Raw genomic sequence first — 20440 nt, forward strand, 5'->3', positions numbered from 1 at the left:
GACTCCTGCTATTTCTCTTCCGCTAATTTTCCGAGAAAAACAATAGGTCATAAGATAACCATTATCTAATTCGAATTCGCGGAACCAAATGGAAGGAGCTGTCAGACGAGGGAGGTTGAGCCACGTGCAGTTGCCCCAATAGATTGCTTTGAAAATGGCGAATAGATCCGCGGAGAACACTTCTCAAGGGTACGTACTCTGTTGTGGATGTCGATATTCCATTAATGATGCGCCCTAGATTCGCGCACGCTCGTTCAGTGATTTGGTTATTTCGTTTCGCTATTGTCTCCTCGAGGTATATTGTTTGTTTATTGAAAAATACACAAAATTCGCAGAAATTTGCAAAAAGTTATCTGAAGTTTTATACGCTGTCATTCAAAAACAATTTCATTTAATATAAAATGACTCTATAGAAAAAAAAACTACGTATAAAAGTTTTACCGATTGGACTTGAATGGAATAAATGTGGTCGTGTTACGATTAGTGCGTATTTTCCCAAACTTGAAATTACACTCGTTTCTAAATTGTATCTGCTTAAGTAGTAGCAGATGATGGAGTTTATGCGCAGAATTGGATACAACTGAGTCAAAGAATTAACGCTTGTAACACTGTTCTTTGCGCCTGTCTTTCAAAGGTCTGATGCCATACAATGCATTTGGTTTCTATTGTAAAACTAGAATCGACCATATCTCCGGAATTTTTTAGAGCTCAGTGTAAATTGCCAAACCAAACCAAACGAACTGAAAATATGAAAATCTCCGTGGTGTTCTTGGCTGAATCTTCACTACGTTCGCGAATATATAAATCCTCTTCTGTATTTAAAAGAAGGACTGTACCATTCAGCCATAAAATGCAAATCTATAATTCACGTTAAAATTCCGTGAGGCTGCAGCTGTCCAATTTACAAGTTGTCAAGTATCGATGTTCGTAGTCGATAAATAATTCGATTGCGTGACATGACACCTTCCCTGAAAAATATCGCGTGACTAAAGTTGGTTTGCAGCATGTTTCTGATCGAAAAATAATAATTAAAAAAGTTTTCGTTGAGGTTTCAGTAACAGTAATGGTCGTTCTGTTATCATTTGAATGATCTGTAGACTGAACTGACCGATTCATCCTAAGGGGGGCATTGGGATTTTCTATACTTTTTTTTGAGATCGGGTTTTGTGCTAAAATAAAAGAATTTCGGTTTTTCGGATTAGGTATTCATTGCGGTTTGCAAAATTTTCCGTTCTATAGCATTTGGTTTTCGGTTTTCGTCAAAAATACCTGTCTAATGGGTTACAGATTTGGTTTCCGATGAAGTTTTTGGATTGTCCTATTTGGATTCCGTTTTCTCTTCGATCCAAGCGGCCATTATGCGCCTCTGCGCCTCCACTGATCTCGAATAGCCGCGAAACCTCTGTATGCTCCACTTGTCAACACCGTAGCGGATCGATTAGAGTTTTGAGAACTGGGATGTGAACATTTATCGGTTTTGACTGTTTTGCATGCGGTTTCCGGTTCTGGTCGAATTTTTTTTGCGGTTTTGCGGTTGTGGATGATTTTTTTCGACGGCTTTGAAGTTCCTAATAGACCCTCTCATACTTCCGTACAGTGGAGTTCTACACGGATTTTTGCTTTGCAAATTGAAAATCTCTCTTTCTAAATTTACAGATCTTTCCTTTTGTTATGTTCCGTGTCTTAAATTACAGTAGGCCTTGTTTAGTTATTTCCTCTGAAATTGTATGAGGAATTCTTTTAAGTTTATATTTTAAATTTTCTTTTTTATTTTTCTGGAAATAAGTGCTGTTGTCTTTCTCACTTCAAACTTGAATATGGGACTGAAAGTGAGGGGAATGTGGGCTGAAGGCTGAGGTGTCCATGCCAGACAGCTTGATCCTGCCTTTGTCTGCATTATCATTTATTAACTTTTTAATTTTCCATTCCAGCATGTATTTTTAATGTTCTGTAACACCTTTTTTTCTTCTTGAATACTAATAATATCACAAATTTATTTTAATCCAAAGATGTCTTTGCAATTTTGTTTTTTGAGACATACTGATGGATTTTCAATCTCAAAAATTATCGATTTAGGTGCCCCATAGTTATCAAGAAGAGTCTGTTTGATCTTGGCTGTCTTCCTCCAGCTGTAAGTGAAATACTGAAGTAACTTTCATCAAATAATGACAACAAAATTGTTTACATGTAGCAATGATTTGGTTTAGCGCCCTCCTTCCAATAAGCACCCCCTCTGGAATAGGTGCCCCTCTCCCCCTTGTTTTACGTCAGAAAGTTTGAAAGGTGTTACTGTTTTGCTAAAACTTCATCTGTAATTTCATGCTTGCATGATTGGTAATAATTATTACATGTATTATTATTTTTAAGCTCATCATTATTTTTATACTGTCCTTTGTCAAGCAAAGGGTCAAATCTGGACTTCAAAACTGCAATGGATTTCCTGGTTTGCTGATGTGAGTACAGAATTGATTAATCAAACAAAAAGGTCAAGGCTTACATTGAAGGTCAGCAACATAAAGTCTGATCATTGTGTACTTTCAAGTAGTTGTACCTAAGTCTAAGTGACACCCAGCTACATGTACTTTTTTCAAAAAAGTTGCTTCTTGTAATACAAGGCAATGGGGATGTGCTGCTAATTCAGCTGGCATTTTCATGACTCCCTTAACTATAATGAGGTTACATTTTCAGTAGAGTTACAAGAGTGGGGACTAACACATTTTCATTATTTGGAAAATTTTCCTACATCAAAGTAAGGATTTACAAACAGAAAGGTTCAAATTAGATTGAAATGTACCAGAATGTTAATGCACTGAAGATGACAAATAAAGTGTTCTAATTTCACGTAAACGAATGTGTTGCTTCATTTTAGGATCATGACCTACTTAAAAGACTTGGTTTTAGCTAGATAGATGCATCTATAAACAGAAATTGACTAAGTTGGGATTGCAAAAATTACATTTCTGGTAAAGTGACTAACTTAGCAGATGGGGTGTATAGTTGGCCACAGAATAGACTATAATGGGGCAGGTATTCCAAGAGGCCAGCAGCACATGGGTAGATGGGATCACAAAAATAACACTTCCTGTAAAGTGACTCACTTAGCAGATGAGGTGTATAATTGGCCACAGGGTAGAATATAATGGGGCAGGTTTTCTGAGAGGCCAGCAGTACATACGCAGCAAAAATTGACCCAAAAACTCCCCCACCCCTGATCTATCAGGAAATTGTGCCATTTCAGTTGGAATATAAACACAGTGTAATAATATGAGGCATTCCCTTATTGAATGGGTTTAATGGGAGTGTATTTTTAAGTGAGCTATTTGGGTGCCACTGTTTTACCAATGTTTGTGTGGTTTCCTTTCAGACCATTTGATTTTTTAAGTGATTTTGGCAACAGATTCACTTTTGCTGTTATGTTTGGTGCCACTTCTAGCACATTCTTAAATGTGTTTTTACAACCAAAAAATGGAATTTTTCAGATTCCTGACCCAGCTGGATGGGTGTAGGGTAAGTGGTCATACCATGGCAACCTGATTTTGAACAAATTGAGTGTTTGTTTGTTTTGCTTTGTTTTTTTTCTCACTATTAAAATCATTTTAAAGACTATAAGTAGCTCTAGGTTAACTGGACAGATGCCGTGGGCTAGTTTTAGTTTATGAAAAAATTTTAATATAGTTATATGGAATTTAACATACAGTTTAAATGACTAAGAGGAAATACATGCATTGTCAGGGTTTTCAGGCATTTGGTTTGTGTCTTAGCCAGCTGTTAGCATCTGTGCAGTATTTGTTGCATTCTTCAGAGTTTGCAGCAGTACTCCTTTGGATGTTAAGGCCCTGGGGCCGTCCTCATCCAGCAGTATACCTTATCAGTGCATGTGTTGTTCCACCATGTGCCTGTGTTGTGTTTGCTGTTCTGTAGCATGGGATTCTTGTCCTTGAGGATAGCAGCAGGTTTCTTTTGCAGGGTCTGTTTCAGCAAGCTGCCAGTTTAGCGTTGGATAGGCCAGTTGGTGTTCTAGCACCTTGGGGTGTGACTGTAGTTGCAGCTCCTGGGCCCCTTGGGCACCTAGCCTCCATTTTTGATGAGGGTGTGAACTTGATATTAAGTTATTTATTTGGAATATTTAGACAGGCTGGCTTAGTTTGGCTTTTAAAAGCAGGTAAAAATGTGGGCCTCTATAAATGATAACAAGGCCAGATGACCACACTGGGAGCCACATTTGTTGAAGTCTGTCAGTTGTTTTACTCTTTAACTCTAAAGATCTGATTATTAATTAATTTAGTGTTGTTGTGGTCTGGGGCTTGAACCCTCAACTACCAACACAGCCATAACACCTTCATGATGTAAAAAGAAATGACACGGACACATCCAAACCGGTCCTTAGATACTTTAATCTTCCTGATCATTCTGGGAAGCATATGGTACTTTGTTGCCTTTCTCTACTTCTAGGCTGTTCAGAGGGCTGCAAAACTCCAGAACAAAAGTTATCTTTCAAATAGGCACTCTTAAGCCCCACGGTATCAACGAATGCTTTTCATTTAACTAATTTATTCCTGTTTTCTCATCACTATATTCCATTTACATTATCAACTCAGTCAATAATACTAAATTACCCTGTTATACTCTCCCACTGAAGCAGCACCACTGTTTCTTTAGAAACTTACCCCCTTTAGCTGCACAGCAGTCCCGCACACAACATGAGCTAGCAGAACAAAAAATTAATTACTCTGTTTTAATTAGTTTTTCAGAATATTGTCACTGTTCTTGTATACGGGATGCTGTTCTACCCATTTTTGGCCCGTCTGACAACTGACAACAGACTGGTTGGGTCCTTGCTGGGTTTTCTTTATGTTACAATCAGGTGAGCTAGCTATTACTTTGTTTATGAATACCAATTTAATCAGACTGTGAGTTTGTTTTTTAATTAGTAAATACAGTTCTCAGAACTGTACAATTGCCAGTACTTAATTCAAATATTACTCTAATGTGGAATCATACTCTTGGCTTTGAAATAAGTGATATTTGTGTTAATTTTGGACCATGTTTTGTGCACATGTCCTGGTAAATAGGGAACACAGCATGGCTTACATGTGAAACAATAAACTAATTTGGTTCTCTCTGCTTAATTAACCCTATCAGCCCCAAAGGTAGTCAGCATGTAAGTTCTCCCTCCAGTAATATTGCTGAATCATTCATTAAGAACATGAGAATAACAAAAAGATTCCTAACTCAAGACGCTCTGATTACAATATGAATTCTCCTCATCAGTACCAATGGAAATTTATAGTGAAGAGTCTAGAGAATATGGATATTGATGTTAACCATGAGTGACCAAGACAGAATTTCTCCTTACAATATCAATATAATATCAAGCAGACAAGTGATGAGAAAAAAGAATAATATCAATTAGAGGATTATAAGTTGATCCAATACCAAATTCTCCAAACTAACATTATAAGAACTGTATGGTAGACAGTAAAGAGAATTACTAATGAGATCTTAGGAGTTAAAGGGTTAAGTTGTTGTACTACAGTAAAAGTACTTTATCAAAGTGATTGATGAAAACTAATTGACAAGGAAAGCAAACCAAGGTAATTAATTTTCTTAGATTCTGAAACAAATATAAAAGACTTGCACACTTATTTGTTTTTTGCATTGGGGAATCAATTTTATGTTTATTGTATTCTATTTTAATGTCCGATCGTTTGAACTGTAAAGTTGTGGAGGCTTATTTCAATGCAATGCAAAATGTTTAGTGAACATAATAAACTGACCATCCTGTGTCTAATTCGGATATGGCAAGCATTTCGATGGACCTAGCAATCATTACTGTATAACGAGGTTAGTAAGGGTTACCTCAGTTCTCATATGTCACCAGGGGTCGTAGATAATTTTTCTAGTTTGAAAAATAGTCGATAATGACTTGGAATTAATTGATATTCTGCTTACCAAGAAGATGACATAGGCATGCTTAGCATGCAAGAGTTATTATTTGGGTTGAGAGGGTTGAGATTGGAGGGTTGAGTGGTCAGTGCACTGGGCTCCTAGTCGGACGACCCACGTTCTAGTCCTGACCGGGGCAAGGCGTTGTGCCCTTGAGACGTGCGGTAAAAAAAATGCGAGCTCCGCTTTTAGGCTTGGCTAAATCTATATCTTATCAACCTCGCTATAGAGTTTATCGTTTCTTGAATGCCAAAGTAGGTCAATGGAACGAATTAATGTTAGTTGCAAATTGTTATTTGAGTTTAGGTTTTCGTGGTAGCCTACGTGATCAAGACAAGAAACGTTCAACAGACAGAAACTCTTCTCTTTCCTATAATGATACGTTGCCAAAACATTAATAAAGGTCAATGAATCAATCTAGATCTTTTATTCGCTTTCTAACAAAATTAAGAAACCTTTACAACGGCCACATGTCATTTTTTGAAGAAGAATTCGAAAAACAAAAAGAGGTAAAAAATTTCTCCTTGATTTATAAGACCTATAATTTTTCTTCTATTCGTATTAACTGTAATCTAATTAGAGAAATCAAGTAAGTTCTTTAAAGTCTCGTGCAGCCTTTCACGTGGATAGTGTATTAAAAAATTAAATATCAACTTAGGATCCTGTTTCTGGGTGTGCTGATTTTTTCCCAACACCGTCGGGTAGGAAAAACATTGAACTACAAATATACAAAGTGAATGAATTTTTAAGGCACGAATAAGATATTTGAATACTTATATTCTGCCGCTTGTCTTTCTGCGGATTAAAGCCGGGTGCTGTCGACTCAAAAGAAAGAAAAACATTGAAGAACTCCCGCAAAGTAAAACAAGATCAATCGAAAAGGTGTCAGGGATGTATCGGCAGTTGAATGGCAGTACAGTATTGTAATGAATTTGAAACGAAATAGAACCTATGATCGGCATGATCAACTTGAGAAAGTGAACTCAACCAGCCAGAAATAGCAGTCGATTGTAGTGTGATCGTTTACTTAACGGCGATAAGTCGATTGCAGAAATTTGTCGAAGACAACTATCTTTAAGCGGAATTTATAACTTCTTGATAATATTGGACTACAAATTTATATAACGTTAACCTTAATAAAAGTCCGTTTATGTCGTGAATTTCTCATTTTTAACAAGAAAAACAATGCTCCACACCTGCTGCAAGCTACTTTCAGTCTATTGGTCTTACTAAGGGGAAAAAAAGCTGACTCACGTCCCGAACGTTCTACCGAGTATTATGATTTACATTTAAATATAGAGAGGTTGAGATACTTAAAGAACGAGCCTTTCATGCGCTGTGCCCAAATACAATGTAACGTAATGTAACGACAGCTACTTATAACTATCTGTGTACATAATGGGCTTGACAAGCTGGATGGTAGGTGAAACCGAATCCAAAAAAAAATTGCAAAACCTTTTTAAGAAACTGTGCACTGGGTAAGTACCACCTCTCTTATGTCTGTCAGGTATAATGTAGCAATGAGATCTACAGACTTGACTTTCTATTTTGTGAAAAATTTACATCGATTTTGGAATTTCCTGGAACACTCAGGCAAACGAAGCTTGGAAAAAACACTTTTCAGGTGGCAATCATCAGAGAGAATGATGGCGATTCTTCTTTTAGCTCGTGTCACAACGTTTTTCAGTTTTTATACAATGCCAAATGATTGAAAAACAATTGAAAGTCATCGTTATTCGTGATGTTTCCCCTGCGGTGGTCTGTATAACAGCTCTAAGCAGCCACATTTAGGATCAAAGGAATACAGTGGCTTAGTGGCTATCCTTCCACGCTGTTGTGACTAGATGTCAAAATAGAATCGCGTACACTATCGCTACTCATTTATGCGTCAGATGGCAGCCGGAAAATTAGACGTTTTTAGTCTAGCGACGGAAGTCGAGCAATTTGGAAGCAATCCTAGAAGGAGGGTCTCAATGGGGTTAACCTTTAGCCGTAAACAGCTTAAAAAGTTAGCCGTTAGGCGTAAAAATTGACAAATTTTAACCATCTAAAAAATAATAATAATTCTGGTATGAACCATGCTAAAATATTAACCGTAACCGTAAATTGGCCAAAATTTTAACCGTTAGCTGTAAAAGTCATCACCCCATTGAGTCCCTCTAGAAGTTCTCTTCTCAAAACGTAGGGAAATATTTTCACGCTCTCGGCGCTTCCTGCGTGCTTTGTAACAGAACAGAGCACTCTCTAGGCTTCTCTATCTGTCAACTTAACAGGTATTAGGTTAGGCAGATGCAGAAATTAATGACCAGGCGCTCGGAAAATATTGGATATGTTATGCCTGCTAAAACTAAAATGATAATACAACGAACTAGAAACTACTGAATTATTTAACAAAAGCAGAAATAGCAATAACGTGTTAAAACGAGCCATAAGGGAAGATTAATGAGCGGAAGATTAGCATACAATTACGTAATAACACCTGCAAAAAAATTTATCACGCATAACAGGAAATTAGATTGTTCTAGAAAATGTCGCACAATTTTCAGCAAAAGACAAAAGACATTATTTAAACAGCTATTGTTTCGATTCGGAGGCTGCTTAACCAGTTTTTAATGATTGAAGTTTTATTTTGCTAATAAATTAGAAAGTGCCAGTCATTAAAACATTTTGATATTAGCTTTGTTCATGGGTTTATCAATTCTCGTTTTTACGAAGCCAAACAATACTTATCATCTATTGTCTAGAGCCTTTATTTTAATTAGTCGTTCAATTTAAGAAGAACCAAGTTATGACTCATGTCACGTCGAGAAGACAGCGTCCTACTAAGAGTTACGACATTGTGCATGCATCAAAAGAAATTCGAATATGGAGTTCAAAACGCGTGAAAAAACACTGCACATGTGCTTTGATAAATGAACCGACGACAACCAAAGCAATAGAAACATTTTACACCATTACCATGTGCACTTCCATAAAATTGATCATGAAGTTCTTATTTCTATCCAACAAAATGATCCTCCGCGTCCGGAGCAAATAGTCCACGGTTTACTAAGGTACACAAAAAGAAAAAAATTTTAGTGACGCAAAGCGATCAAAGCTTATGATATGCAAAACTGTCTACATGGTGCAAGTGAGTTCGAGAGAGTTTGAAAGATATGCTGCACATGCGCAACCTCCGAGAGAAACTTTCATCAATCTTATGACAACAATTGACAGCAACATATCCATAGTTTGTCTTGATGAATTCGGATGACAGGTGGAATCAAAGCCAGGAAAATGTTCAACGCGCTTTTTATAAGTTGCACGCTAAGTGAGTAACAGCTGTATTATATATCTAATATCAGAATGCTGTAGAAAAGTGGTTTTCCAAAACCATGAAAATAATTTTAGAAAAATAATCAGGTTATTTTGTAAGACTAGATTTGCGTTTCTTAACCTCACTAAAATGTAGACTTGAATAATATGAAAACAATAAGCTAGAATGAGAAAATATAACATTTTGAAACCTGCAACGACTATTATAAACCATAGTTGTTGGGTTTTGACGGTTTGCGCAACAGTATTATTTCTAGCAATAATGTCGAGGATCATTTGAACGCAGTCGCCTATAAGCTGCGATAGTGCTCTTGTCTTTCACCGATAAAGTGGCCTCTCAGAATAATCGATGGTTTTTAATTCACTGGCCGAATGTATGAATTTGTGTTGACTGAAGTTGGCATTAGGTTTGACGGATGCAAGTCTCGTCGTTCTAGCCAGGCCGAGTCGATAACTTCTGGTGATGGAGGTTTTATCCAGTTCCCTCTCCATTCTTAAGATAATTTCTAGGCTTGACCTAACCTAAACCACTGAGTTCTATTTGTGGTTCGATACCAAAAAGCTTAGTGCCAAACAATTAGTCTCTATGACATCATAGTGTTAATTACTATCGGTTATCTAACGGAAGAGCAAACCATGTTTGAAAAACTTGTAGCTACCTTTTTAGCAAGGAGAGGAAAATTGCTCCTCTGATCGTAATGAATTCAAAATTGAGCTTAATACATCGAAATGTATATTTCCACATCTTAAATCAAGTTTTAGAATATATTTTTTTAATTAATCGAGATAGCCCTTAAAATTCAGGGTTATGCAAATGTAAATATCACTCGGGAGAGTGTCGATAAATTTTCGAAAACTAAACAGTAACGTCTGAAAGTATTTGACTTTTTCTGTGTTGACATAGACTTGTTTAAACACAAGAGAAGGTTGGATTGGGAGAAAGGTAGATTGCAAGAGGCTATCGAGGAATTGCATAACTTTCGAGAAGTATCCCAACCTCCTGATAATTCTTCTCAGCGCTTACCACAGAGGACATGTTGAAGTTATGTTAGTCAGCAACACAAATGTGACTTGTAACCTGCGTTTCTTTTGGAGAGCTCGCATATAGCTCGTTAGCGTGGCGAGAAGTTTGAAGTCTAGTCTTCCGAAGTTTACAAAGGCCAAAAAATCAAAGCGTGGATCATTTTCTGCCAGGTGGCAGGCATTTTGACCGGAAAATATTTGCGTTCTTACTTTAAACACAGAGGGATGGTCGTTGTGGCGTACATTCCCGAAAAGGAACTACAACATGAATGGACCCTTGAAAGTGTGGTGGATTCGGAATTAAAAAATATTGAAATTTCGCGAAAAGGTGTCCTGTCTTTTGTGTCATTTGCGAATAGCTTACTTTTGAAGGGAGTTACGTAGGTGCACGTGCTATTGAAGAGTTCGGCTGCACGTGAATATTAATGTTACGAGTCAACTATCTTTTGAGACAGATTCCTCAACGCGAAGTTCGCGGCAAAGATAAGGTTTTCTTGGCGTATATGTTTAGCGAACTTTGCTAAGGCTCTTGGAGAATTTCTAAGTTTAATTCGTATTATTTTAGTTTACTTGGAAATTTGAGGATTAAGGAGGACGTTTTTACAAAAGGTTGCCTTTTTGTTAGGGTGGGAGGGGGGGGGGGTAAGGGGGGAATAAGGCCTTGCTTTTGAAAGAATTATAATTATAAAGTCTAGTGATTTCATAGTTTGGGTGCCATTACAGTAAGTCTGCATACGCGAGTGAACTTAAAAGTGACATTGCTGTTAACACATGTTAAAAACAAACAACTGTTTTAAAGATTGTTGTAGAGATTCTTGTCACACGTTTATGGGTTCTGGATAAAAATGGGGGTTTAACAGAGGTCTTTGTGAAGGATGTAGAGGTGACCTAATTTCCATTGAAACTGAAGAGGAATGGAACTTTATTAATAGCGAGATTCGAAATCGCAGACTATTGGAGTGGTACATCGGTTTGAAAAAAAGAACGGAGAGTGGACTTGGGTGAATGAAAGGCCACTGACTATCAGTAAATGGAGAGAAAACCAGCCAAGAGAAAATAGTAATGTGGCATTTATAGTCAAGGATTCCCATGTGGATGATCAGGGCATATCTACTAATCTGTTTGGGGTAGCTCCCAAAGCTTGCATTTGTGAGATACCTTAATTTGCGCCTCCTAAGTGCAAATAGACTAAAAAACGTGTCTTGGCCCTTAGCGTGATAGAAATACTATCATGGATTACACAGTCATGAGCACGTTGATCTTAGGTTCCCATGCCTCTATTTCCCTTCTATGTTGCAAACGTGTAAATGTATACGACAATCGAATATAAAGAACATGGAGGAACCACTCCCCCTCCTAGCCTTAGTCGGCTAGCTATCCAAATGAGTTTGGCTTTCACACGGATCACGCAAATAAATGGGGTGAAGATAAAAGAGTTCGGTGGAGTCTTCAGGAAACTAAACTCCTCTCAAATGTTTTGCTGGTGCGTTAGTTATAGACCATAGTACCACTCAATTTATCTATCCCTACCATTTTGATATCGAGCATCAAAAAAAACAAACTGGGACTAATTGCACATCTGGTAAAAATCATAATAAAGGTTACAGAACCGGCTCAATGAAAGAAATGAAAAGATTTGTAGTAAATGCGATTATGGCGGATCAATCGGGCTATCCAGCATGATTTGCATGTGAGCGAGGCTAGTAAGATTTCCTCTAGAAGCCTGTCATATTTCGCAATGCCAACGGGATTTTCCTGTTTCTGAATATCACTAAAAGGGAATGTGGAAACTTTGTCATCAAATCAAATGGGGATCAAATACGTTCAGTAACAAAACATTGGTACAAGGAGGAATACATAAATCAGTTTCAGGGAACTCCTTTCTTTTTTTCTTTTCTGAATACTTTGCCCTTATTGCCAACTGTGACAGCATGGCCATCAGCATCAGCGATGGCACATACGTCGCTGTCGCCATCAATAGCAGCACCGTTGCCCTCGCCGATGCCATTGCCATTGTCATCACTGTCTCTATTGACGTTGCCCTCACCCTCACCATCGCCATCGCTGTTTCCGTTTCCGTTGCCGTTGCCATCTCCATCGCCGTCGCCTTCAAATTCAGTTCAGAAGTTGGTGAGTGTTGTGATCATATGCGGTCCTTGTGCCTGTTATGTTTTAGAAGGTAATTAGTGCATACCTGTGACTGACGTTTTCATTATTTTAGGCAAATGAATATGTTTCCAAACTTGGCAGACTCGATAGCGACAGAAACACTTCTTTGCAGGTATCTAACTCCACCAATGACATATGTTAAAATGCAGAATGCATTCAGATATAGATGTATGTGTATACAAAGATACACCCCTTTTCAACGTTGCCAATTGAAAATATACATTAAATATATACACCTGTCCTTTTTGGATCGAAAAATGTGATGAACGATGTATGTATATTTTACATCAAGGGATCAAAACGTTTATGGTTATTTTGACAGCAACTATTGTAATTCCATTTGAACAACTTCCCTTTAATTTCTTTTATCAGAAGCTTTTTGAATGGAAAAAGAAAAGGTGTATGTATCATTTAACAAATAGAGAAGCCTTGACTGTGCTCTGTTCTGTTGTAAAGCACGCAGGAAGCGGCTAGAGCACGAAAGAAGTGTAGGGAGAAACACGAGACGTAGTCGAGTGTTTCTCCACACTTTATGAGTGCTTTAGCCGCTTCCTAAGTGCTTTATAACAGAAAAGAGCACGGTCAAGGTTTCGCTATTTATTTTATAATAAAGAATCCGTTAAATTCCCTAAGCATTACTCTCAATTTTCAAAACAAACTTTATTTCCAAAGTGAACAACAGTGTCGTCAGCATACTCTATACTCTCATAAAGCACGCTACTATAAGCCAATCAGTGTCCCTGTTAGAATGGTTCAAATAATCTGATTGGCTGTACAAGAATAAAGCTGTCAAAAAGTGTCAACATTCTGCAATAGTTTACAAACTAAAATAGTTCGGCAGGTTGAATTTAACATTTTTGTCTGAAGTTTTAAGTCTCTAATACAGAATCTTACAGTGAAATGTTGAGTGAACTTCGGCCGAATTATGGCTCATGAAAACACGCAAGTTTTTTCACATGACAAGGTAGAAAACAAACTGTTCAAGGCGAGTATTTTTTGAATGAACGACAGCCGAATTCACCGGAACATGAAGATCGCTCGGGATGACAGCGCCGCAAAACTCGGCTGCAATGACTGATGTGACTTTCCACTCAGCGCATTGGAAAGGATATCAGAGTAAGCTCTTTTTTTTTCACTCGAAGGGCGGCCGATGTAGTTTCTGAGGTTTGCTTTACTGCGATGAACGGAGATCGCCATGATGAGCGAGCCCCGTCGGACTTCAGCATGATCGTATTCGCTCAGACACCGTTATGACAAGTACGAATTTTAAGTTATGCCAGTTTGGTTATATTTTTCATCGTTTCCGTTTTGTTCTGTTTTCTTTTTGAACACTGAGCTTTATATACTATACGAGTGTTAGCTGTGTTTGAATTTTATTACCGTACGTAAGCTTGCAATCTAACTGAGCGTGAAAATCTTTAAAACTCGGAATGTCTATTTTGTTTTTCCTTTGAGGATTTTCGTATCTGCTCACGTTTTAATAACGTAAATTACGGCGCCTGGTTCTTCTGTTGCTACTTGCCGGCTCGCTTGTTCCGAAATTTCGCTTTCAATTATCGAAAAAAAGCTAAAAAGAAGTCCCGGAAAAGGTCCAACATAGTACAATTTGGCAGATAGTGTGACAGCTTGAGCTCAGCTCTGTGCTCTATACTCTCATAGAGCACGCTCTTTCAACCAATGACAGCGCGCGTTATAGCGGAGCTCGCAGAGCGTAGCCCCTTAATTATACAAAATAGTAGTAACCCATCAAGCCAGAAAAAATGTTGATGTACGACCGTACGACCGTACAAGATGCTACTTTTAACATGCGTGGTCAACTGTACCGCGGGCACGCCAACGCCACGGCTTTGTCCAGTAGTCCAGTGGTCAGTGCACTGGGCTCCGAGTCGGACGACCTGGTTTCTAGTCCTGGCCGGGGCAAGGCGTTGTGCCCTTGAGACGTGCGGGCTCCGCACGAATTCGAGCTCCGCTCTAAGGCTTGGCTAAATCAACATATTATCCGAACTTTATTATAAATATACATATGTTCAAATGGCAACGTTTTGAAAACGAGTATATAATTACATATATGCATGTGTGTACTTTTATATGTGAAGAAAAATAATGACAGAGGAAGAGACAGATGACGGGAAAGAAATCTGATAAGGCCACCTGAGCCAAGGAAAAAACAGCTTTCAAACAACACTCTGCATACTTATATCGTTCTAGGACCGGAACAATATTCTTCTTTAACATCAAAACTCTCTCCTTAGTCGTTCCTTTTTTGATGTTTTTACTTTTTATCAAACAAAGCAGATTCCAAGTTGCCGCGCATCTGTTTGGTGATGGATAAAATAAAACTTTAGGAGTATTGAGCACATCAATGATCCGTTTCTTTGTTCTTACACATTTTGGCGTCATTAATGATCTATAAGTATAATTAATCAAATACATGGCAAAGGGGTAACTATTTGTAACAAAACAAATTTATAGGTGATTAGAAACACTTTGTTGGCATAGATTACAATAATATTATTAAAAATCACATGAATAAAACGTTTTACGTGATTTCAGGAGGCTGTAAACGTGTTTGAAAACTTCATCGTCAGTCTTGAAAACATGACAAAATTTCATGAGGGCCAGTTCACCATAAACGAGTTTCAGAGAGGAAGAGAGTCCATCTTTAATGTGGCTGTCGCCTTCGAGAAATTTGCTCTTAATTATGGAAAGCATCACCTTCCAATAACGATTGTAAGCCACAAAATGGGTGAGTTAAAACACCACCTTTTTATCAGATTTGTGATAATCTTCTTTGTCGATGCTTATTCACGGTCTCAGTGACTGACACTTTATCTCCTAAATAGGATAATGACTTTTACATCTGGGCTGGATTGCTCAAGGCTGGGTTTAGATTGCCGAGGAGTAGTGTGAAAACTGATTTCAGATATGAAAGCTATAAAAGAGAATTCAGCATAATTCTATTGGACTATTGACTATAATCTTGATGATTATTGGACTCTTTAAAAACAATGAAGCTTTTGAACGAAAGAATAAGAAACCCGGGTTAGAATTTAACCTTGGGTGAGCACCAGTTGGCCTCAGAACAACTGAGTGGGTCCCGAGTCATTTAAAAACGCTTATGTTGGATGTTGTCTGTCTCTTAATTCTTCAATTAGTCATATTTTTGATCGTATTATCCATAAGCAGGAAGTCAATTTTTTTGTCCGACAGTGCTGGAAGTCCAAAAGGCTTACCGCCAAAATGCAAGTGACTTTTACTTCGACGTACACGAATGGCAAACGAACATTAATATTGCGTCTTCGAATTTTGCAGATAACGGTTTGTATTACCTGTCGTCTTCAGTCTGAAAAAATTTATATTTTTTTAAACAGCGTTGACGTAATTTCTTATGAAGGACAGCTCACAAGTTTTCGCAGGCTTTGCTTCCAAAACCAACACTCATAGGGTTTATTTCTTTTATAGCCTGAAGGAAATATATAGATTTATCTTTTTCAGGATCAGTGGTCGTCGGGTGCGTATATAAGAATCTGCAAGACATACTGCCGAAAAGTCAACCCAGCAGGAATGGAACAGGAAGCACAAGGTAACAATACTGTCTTCTTTGTGTTCAAAACACCTGGCCCTGGTTGTTCGAAGGGTGATTAACGCTATCCACTGGATAATTCGCTATCCAGCAGATAGAACGAAACATTTTGTGAACACTTATCTGCTGGATACCGTCGACTGGCGTTATCTTCCCTACGTAGAGAACATCGGCTAAAATGTGCAAATCGTTTGGTATCGTCACCACCGCTACCATTCTTTTAAACCACCGTATTTGTGTCACATTCTGGTTCATTTTCAAATCATTTTGTACACAGATATTTGGGTAGCAGAATAATAATGGCAGCAATGGAACCTAAACCAAAAAAATTGCTGGAAAATGTCGTCTTAAAGTTCAAAAACATAAAGGTAAGCAAGATTAAGTCAGATGAAAGTAAAGAAAGATTATTTGGAATGCGCTGTTTTTATTTCTTCTAACCGCAATGATTTTATTTTCAGATAGAAGAAAGGGTGAAGAATTGTATGTTTTGGAGAGGCTTCAGCGATAGGTAAAAAATTGCAATACATCATCTACTTTTCTTAGAATTTTCTTGTTCGTTTGGTCGTCCGTTTGCCTCCATGTTCCCGCCAATATTTTCCCTGAGTTTTCTTGGAGTACAGTTGCTTCTTGCTGTATTTGCGAATGTCCTCTTATTTTCCGGTTGTCGTGGGAGACACTTAGCTAGAATTGTTATGTTTCATTATTTTTTTCCTTAATTTATCATTAATTTTCCCTCATAATTTGTCCTAATGAGATTATTTTCTCTATTAAAATAATTTTTGCAAGCTATAATCCTTCTATCTACGACAACTTCTGTCTAAAAATTTTGAATATACCCAATCAAAGTTTGAATCTATGCCTAACAAGGAAGTATTATAAATAGTTTCCGCCTTGACTTATTAAAACTAATAATGAACTGCTAATAATGTAATCGATATTATGAAATCAAAAGGGTTTTGATGAAATTCGCTCTTTTGGTACCATGGAAGGCTATTTCCTACACTACGTCTTGCCTGCTGAGGTTATTTCTTATTTGCAGCTCCGACGGATTTTCAGACGAAGGATGCCATGTAGTTACGTCGAGAAGCAATTCAGAAGAAACAGTTTGTAGCTGCAATCATTTGACTCATTTTGCTGTATTATTTGATTACAACGATGGCACAAAGGTAACCAGTTATATGTACGTTCTTCTTCCAGCACTAGTGATACATATAAATTAATTGAGCTAATTTGCGTGTCTCTATTTTCTTTTTTATGCTATGTGACGCAGCTTTCCAAACAGGACGAGACTGTGTTGAAGACAATTACCTACATAGGATTAAGCTTGTCGATCATCGGGATGCTTATAACATCAGCCTTGTACTTTTTCTTTACGTAAGTATGGTGGTTAAATAATCGATGATGTACACATTCTCATGTCCTCTTCTACTTACTATCGATTGTAATTTCTCAACAAAGGAAAAAAAAAAACCAGGAATAAACGTAACTTTAAGTTATCCAAAATGTTCCTTTTAATTTCTCCGAAACTGAGGTAAAGTAAGTCGATTAAATTACCAATTTACATCAGATTTCATGTTCAATTAGAAGAGCATTAACAATGCATGGTCTCTTTCCTCAGTCCTTAATGTTTTCTTATTCTATACCAACTTGGCTTTTTATTTTCCTTTTGATTCTGAAGCTTCTGATTGATTTTTTTTGGTGTTTGTCTTGTTTTGTTTGTTTTTCTTTTTTTTCTTAATTTTTTATTTGAATTATTTTTGTTTTGATTATGTTTGTTTTTTTTTTAACCCATGTTTGGTTTTTGTTTTTACTTTCTTTTTTCGTCATCTTTCATTTGACCAGAGACGTCCGTCAACCTTTGTCTCAAATTCGATTGAGTCTTTCTGTGTCCCTCGGAGTTGGACAGCTAATTTTTCTCGCAGGAGTAAACGCCACAGAACACACGGTGAGAGGCTTTTCCGATCTGTGAATTTAATTAATCAAATCTTTCTGCTCTAAATATTTTTAGAAAATAGCACAGAAAGACACAAAACATATTTCCTTTTGCAGGCTGCTTGTATCGCAGTAGCAGCTCTGATGCAGTATTTTCTGACGGCTGCCTTTTGCTGGATGTTGGTCGAGGGAATCTACCTCTACCTGTTCGTTGTGAAAGTTTACAACATCAACACCAAGATGCACATGTATCACGTCATCTCATGGGGTATTTCCATTATTAATTTTACCACAACATATATTGGAAGTTATACCATGCTCCCATATTTGGTGTTGTCATCAAGTCAAGTGCTTTGAATTAATTTTTTTGTATTTATGATTAGGTCTCCCTATGATCATTATGGCCATTTCACTTGGCATTGCTGCTGCGAAAGAAGGAATACAAAGCTATATCAGTGATAAATAGTAAGAAACACATCAATAGGTTACTTTTTACCTTTCTTCTCTCTCCCGCGCACTATCAAGTTAAGTTCGTTTTAATTTTCTTGTTCCGTTTTTCCTTGGATTTTTTTTATTCATTCTGATGACTTTCATTCTTGTTTTTCAATTCTCCTAGTTGTTGGCTGTCTTCGACTAACAATCTGATCTGGATATTCGTCTCCTTTGTAACGTTAATCGAAGTTGTGAGTTTATGATAAATTTATATCACGGTGCTTGGTTTACCAAACTAGTTACCTCCAGAGACTTTTGTTGTTTTGTTGTTTCACCTTTTTCAGCGTTGAATACCAAGATGTGTTTTCTAGGCAAAAAAGTACCACATTGCACAACACTAAAAAAGAGGATGGGAACAGGATTAGAAGGAGATATCAAATTTGACTTTAGCTACGTTGAGCGTAATTGATTCTGTTAAGAAAGTTTTATTCGCGGAATCAGCTCAGTGGTCGAGGATCCGGGTGCAAGGGTCGGGATTTCTATCCCCCGTAATGGAATCATTATTTTTATTTTTCCGACCTATACTAAACGAATAACTTCTATAGTAAGACTGTCTTGGCTTCTCGAGTACCACATCCAGAAACTTAATTCAGTGATTTAAATGGAATTTTTTTTTAGCTCAACGTCTTGATACTCGTACGAGTCATAAAGGAGATGACCAATTTGGTGCAGCCAACAGGTGAAGACGACCATATTCAGCAAATACGGTAGGATTCACAACATGAAATTATTCAAAATAATAAAAACAAATTGCCTTGTCAAACTGTACGGCGACAATCGCCTGGCTCCCTCATTCCTTGACCAGTTTGCCTTTACGATACCTGTTAATGAGACTGCGAAAAAAAAATTATCATCTCAGTCTTTTACATGTCTCTTCAATTTGTTGTCGATCTCAGAATTGGTATCAAAGCTTGTGCACTGATGATTCCTTTACTGGGTGTCACGTGGCTATTTGGTCTTCTTTCGCCTGTGCAAAAGGCTTTCGCTTACATTTTCACAATACTCAACTCTACTCAGGTGAGTGTCCGATTGAAACTCTTAATCTCAATCAATCTAGATTGTTCAATTTACACAGCTCTAACCAAAGAGAGAAGCCTTTGCAATGATAAGATGATTTTAAAAAAAAATTTAAAAACCTGTTAACTATTCATTTGACCCGAAATATATTCGTAGCAGTCTTATTAGACTTATTAGATATTGATTTTTGAAGACGATTATTATATGTCTTGTGCACTGAGATACCCAAACAACGCACGCTCCACCGCTTCCTACTTAGGTGGAATATTGTAAAAAAATGATCTTCAAATTGTTTCTGCAACAGGGTTTCCTGATTTTCGTTCTACACGGCTTACGAAACAGTCAGGTAAGAAAAGAAAACTGAGTCAATAATAAGGAAAGTGCATATTATAGCACAGATGTTTAAGCATGAATAACTATTTGAATGAAATTTGAAAGAAATGTATCGTTTGTTGCTTGTCTATCTGCAGATCAGAGAGCGATTGAAAAGAAAGATGAACGTGGTTTTTACCACTTCAAATAAGGAGGACTCCACAAGGAAGAGCCCACAGGTCAATTTAAGTGACGTCGGCGATGCACGGGCAGTTGAATTGCAGCCTCGCAGTGACATTAAACCGAATTAACACTCTACTTAAGTCAATGGATTTAACTGTTCGCCAATAACATTCTATTGCATTGAACGATTGTGTAGTAAATAGCGATTAGTCAATGGCGATCGATCTGAGTTTCAATCTGCTGTTAAAATGTCACGTAGTAAAAGTAAATTGACATTAGGTGCATTATGCATTATGTAAGTCGTTAGTTTTTAGTTAGTATGACGGATGTAGAGCTAGCGAATAGAAATACTGTCAATAAATTGTCATTATTATTATCATTATTTTATTACTATTAAGTGAGATCGTTCTCTTGTTTATTGTTTTAGCAATTTACAAGCTGCAAGTGCTATCTTTTATCTTAACGACT

General features: G+C 37.3%; 2 protein-coding genes across 6 annotated transcripts in view; both read left to right on the forward strand.

Annotated features, from left to right (window-relative positions):
- Positions 1-58: 58 nt before the first annotated feature.
- LOC149051651 (uncharacterized) overlaps positions 59-20440 on the forward strand; it is a 23984-nt gene continuing 3602 nt past the window's right edge. The window contains exons 1-5 of one of the 3 annotated variants that reach the window (XM_089186231.1): positions 59-189; positions 2077-2131; positions 2368-2504; positions 3365-3507; positions 4744-4864. In XM_089186231.1, coding sequence (XP_089042357.1) covers positions 155-189; positions 2077-2131; positions 2368-2457 — 180 coding nt within the window. In that variant the 5' untranslated portion in view covers positions 59-154 and the 3' untranslated portion in view covers positions 2458-2504; positions 3365-3507; positions 4744-4864. Of the gene's footprint in view, positions 190-2076; positions 2132-2367; positions 2505-2661; positions 3508-4743; positions 4865-20440 lie in introns of those variants that run through there. The other 2 variants (XM_089186223.1, XM_089186225.1) reach the window with 2 other exon arrangements.
- Positions 11078-20440, forward strand: part of LOC149051652 (adhesion G protein-coupled receptor L4-like) — a 10250-nt gene continuing 887 nt past the window's right edge. Inside the window, exons 1-17 of one of the 3 annotated variants that reach the window (XM_089184166.1) lie at positions 11078-12414; positions 12506-12565; positions 15007-15199; positions 15664-15771; positions 15949-16036; positions 16314-16404; positions 16495-16544; positions 17076-17202; positions 17307-17410; positions 17879-17981; positions 18086-18236; positions 18352-18433; positions 18585-18651; positions 19079-19167; positions 19357-19477; positions 19782-19823; positions 19948-20440. The exon at positions 19948-20440 is cut by the window's right edge and continues 887 nt beyond it. In XM_089184166.1, coding sequence (XP_089040292.1) covers positions 12235-12414; positions 12506-12565; positions 15007-15199; positions 15664-15771; positions 15949-16036; positions 16314-16404; positions 16495-16544; positions 17076-17202; positions 17307-17410; positions 17879-17981; positions 18086-18236; positions 18352-18433; positions 18585-18651; positions 19079-19167; positions 19357-19477; positions 19782-19823; positions 19948-20100 — 1809 coding nt within the window. In that variant the 5' untranslated portion in view covers positions 11078-12234 and the 3' untranslated portion in view covers positions 20101-20440. The remainder of the gene's footprint in view (positions 12415-12505; positions 12566-15006; positions 15200-15663; positions 15772-15948; positions 16037-16313; positions 16405-16494; positions 16545-17075; positions 17203-17306; positions 17411-17878; positions 17982-18085; positions 18237-18351; positions 18434-18584; positions 18652-19078; positions 19168-19356; positions 19478-19781; positions 19824-19947) is intronic. The other 2 variants (XM_089184173.1, XM_089184171.1) reach the window with 2 other exon arrangements.

Source organism: Pocillopora damicornis, chromosome 1 (genome assembly GCF_964200805.1).
Source record: "Pocillopora damicornis chromosome 1, jaPocDami1.2, whole genome shotgun sequence".
Taxonomy (NCBI): Eukaryota; Metazoa; Cnidaria; class Anthozoa; order Scleractinia; family Pocilloporidae; genus Pocillopora; species Pocillopora damicornis.